This window comes from Zerene cesonia, chromosome 1, assembly GCF_012273895.1.
Source record: "Zerene cesonia ecotype Mississippi chromosome 1, Zerene_cesonia_1.1, whole genome shotgun sequence".
Lineage (NCBI taxonomy): Eukaryota > Metazoa > Arthropoda > Insecta > Lepidoptera > Pieridae > Zerene > Zerene cesonia.
In genome coordinates, this window is record NC_052102.1 from 9985307 (window position 1) to 9986108 (window position 802).

General features: G+C 61.8%; 1 protein-coding gene across 1 annotated transcript in view; it reads right to left on the bottom strand.

The window, feature by feature from the left end:
• Window positions 1-246: 246 nt before the first annotated feature.
• Window positions 247-802, bottom strand: part of LOC119837891 (Krueppel-like factor 10) — a 5099-nt gene continuing 4543 nt past the window's right edge. Inside the window, exon 3 of the mRNA XM_038363714.1 lies at window positions 247-802. Within this exon, the coding sequence (XP_038219642.1) occupies window positions 367-802 (436 nt within the window). The 3' untranslated portion in view covers window positions 247-366.

The following is an 802-nucleotide window of genomic DNA, read 5'->3' on the forward strand; positions in this document are numbered from 1 at the left end:
CGAATGAATTTCTCTATTTGTTTGAAATGAGAGATATCACGTTAGAGATAATGCGTTAGGCGCGTGTTATCAGCGGCGGGGCGAGCCGGGGCGGCGCGACGCGTCTCGCGACAGTCGGCCGCGCCCGCCGCCGCACTACACTGGATTTCTTGTAAATTCTACACCAGCCGAGCCGCTCGAGCGAAACCCTAGCAAACGGAGCGTAAACCTCCGCGCGCGTGCAGTGCAGTGAAATTAAACAACATATAACTTTCAACTGATATATTTGAAGCTTACGACGACATAACTTAACTATTAAGTAGTAGATAGGACAGTCTTAAGAGTACTACAACTAGGTAACGATCGTGAGATCCGTATCACAGTCAGTCAGTGCGCGGTGGGGAGCAGCGGCGGCGAGGGCAGCAGTCGCAGCACGGGCGGCTGCGGCGCGCGCTCCTTCGCGTGCCGCTTCACGTGCTTGGCGAGGTGGTCGGAGCGCATGAAGCGGCGGTTGCACACGCGGCACCCGAACTTCTTTTCGCCCGTGTGCGTCCGCTTGTGCCGCGACAGCTCGTCCGACCGCGAGAAGCGGCGCTCGCAGCCCGGCCACGCGCACCGGAACGGCCGCTCGCCCGTGTGCGTGCGGGCGTGCGCCTTCAGATGGGAAGACTTGAAGTAGTTCTTGCCGCAGCCGGGATACGAGCACTCGTAGAGTCTGCGGCGCGCGGCGGGCGCGGGCGTGACAAGCCACACGGCTGTGGTGGGTAGGATGGCGCTGGGCACGATGACGGCGGGCGCGGGGCGCGGCGCGAGCGGCACCCAG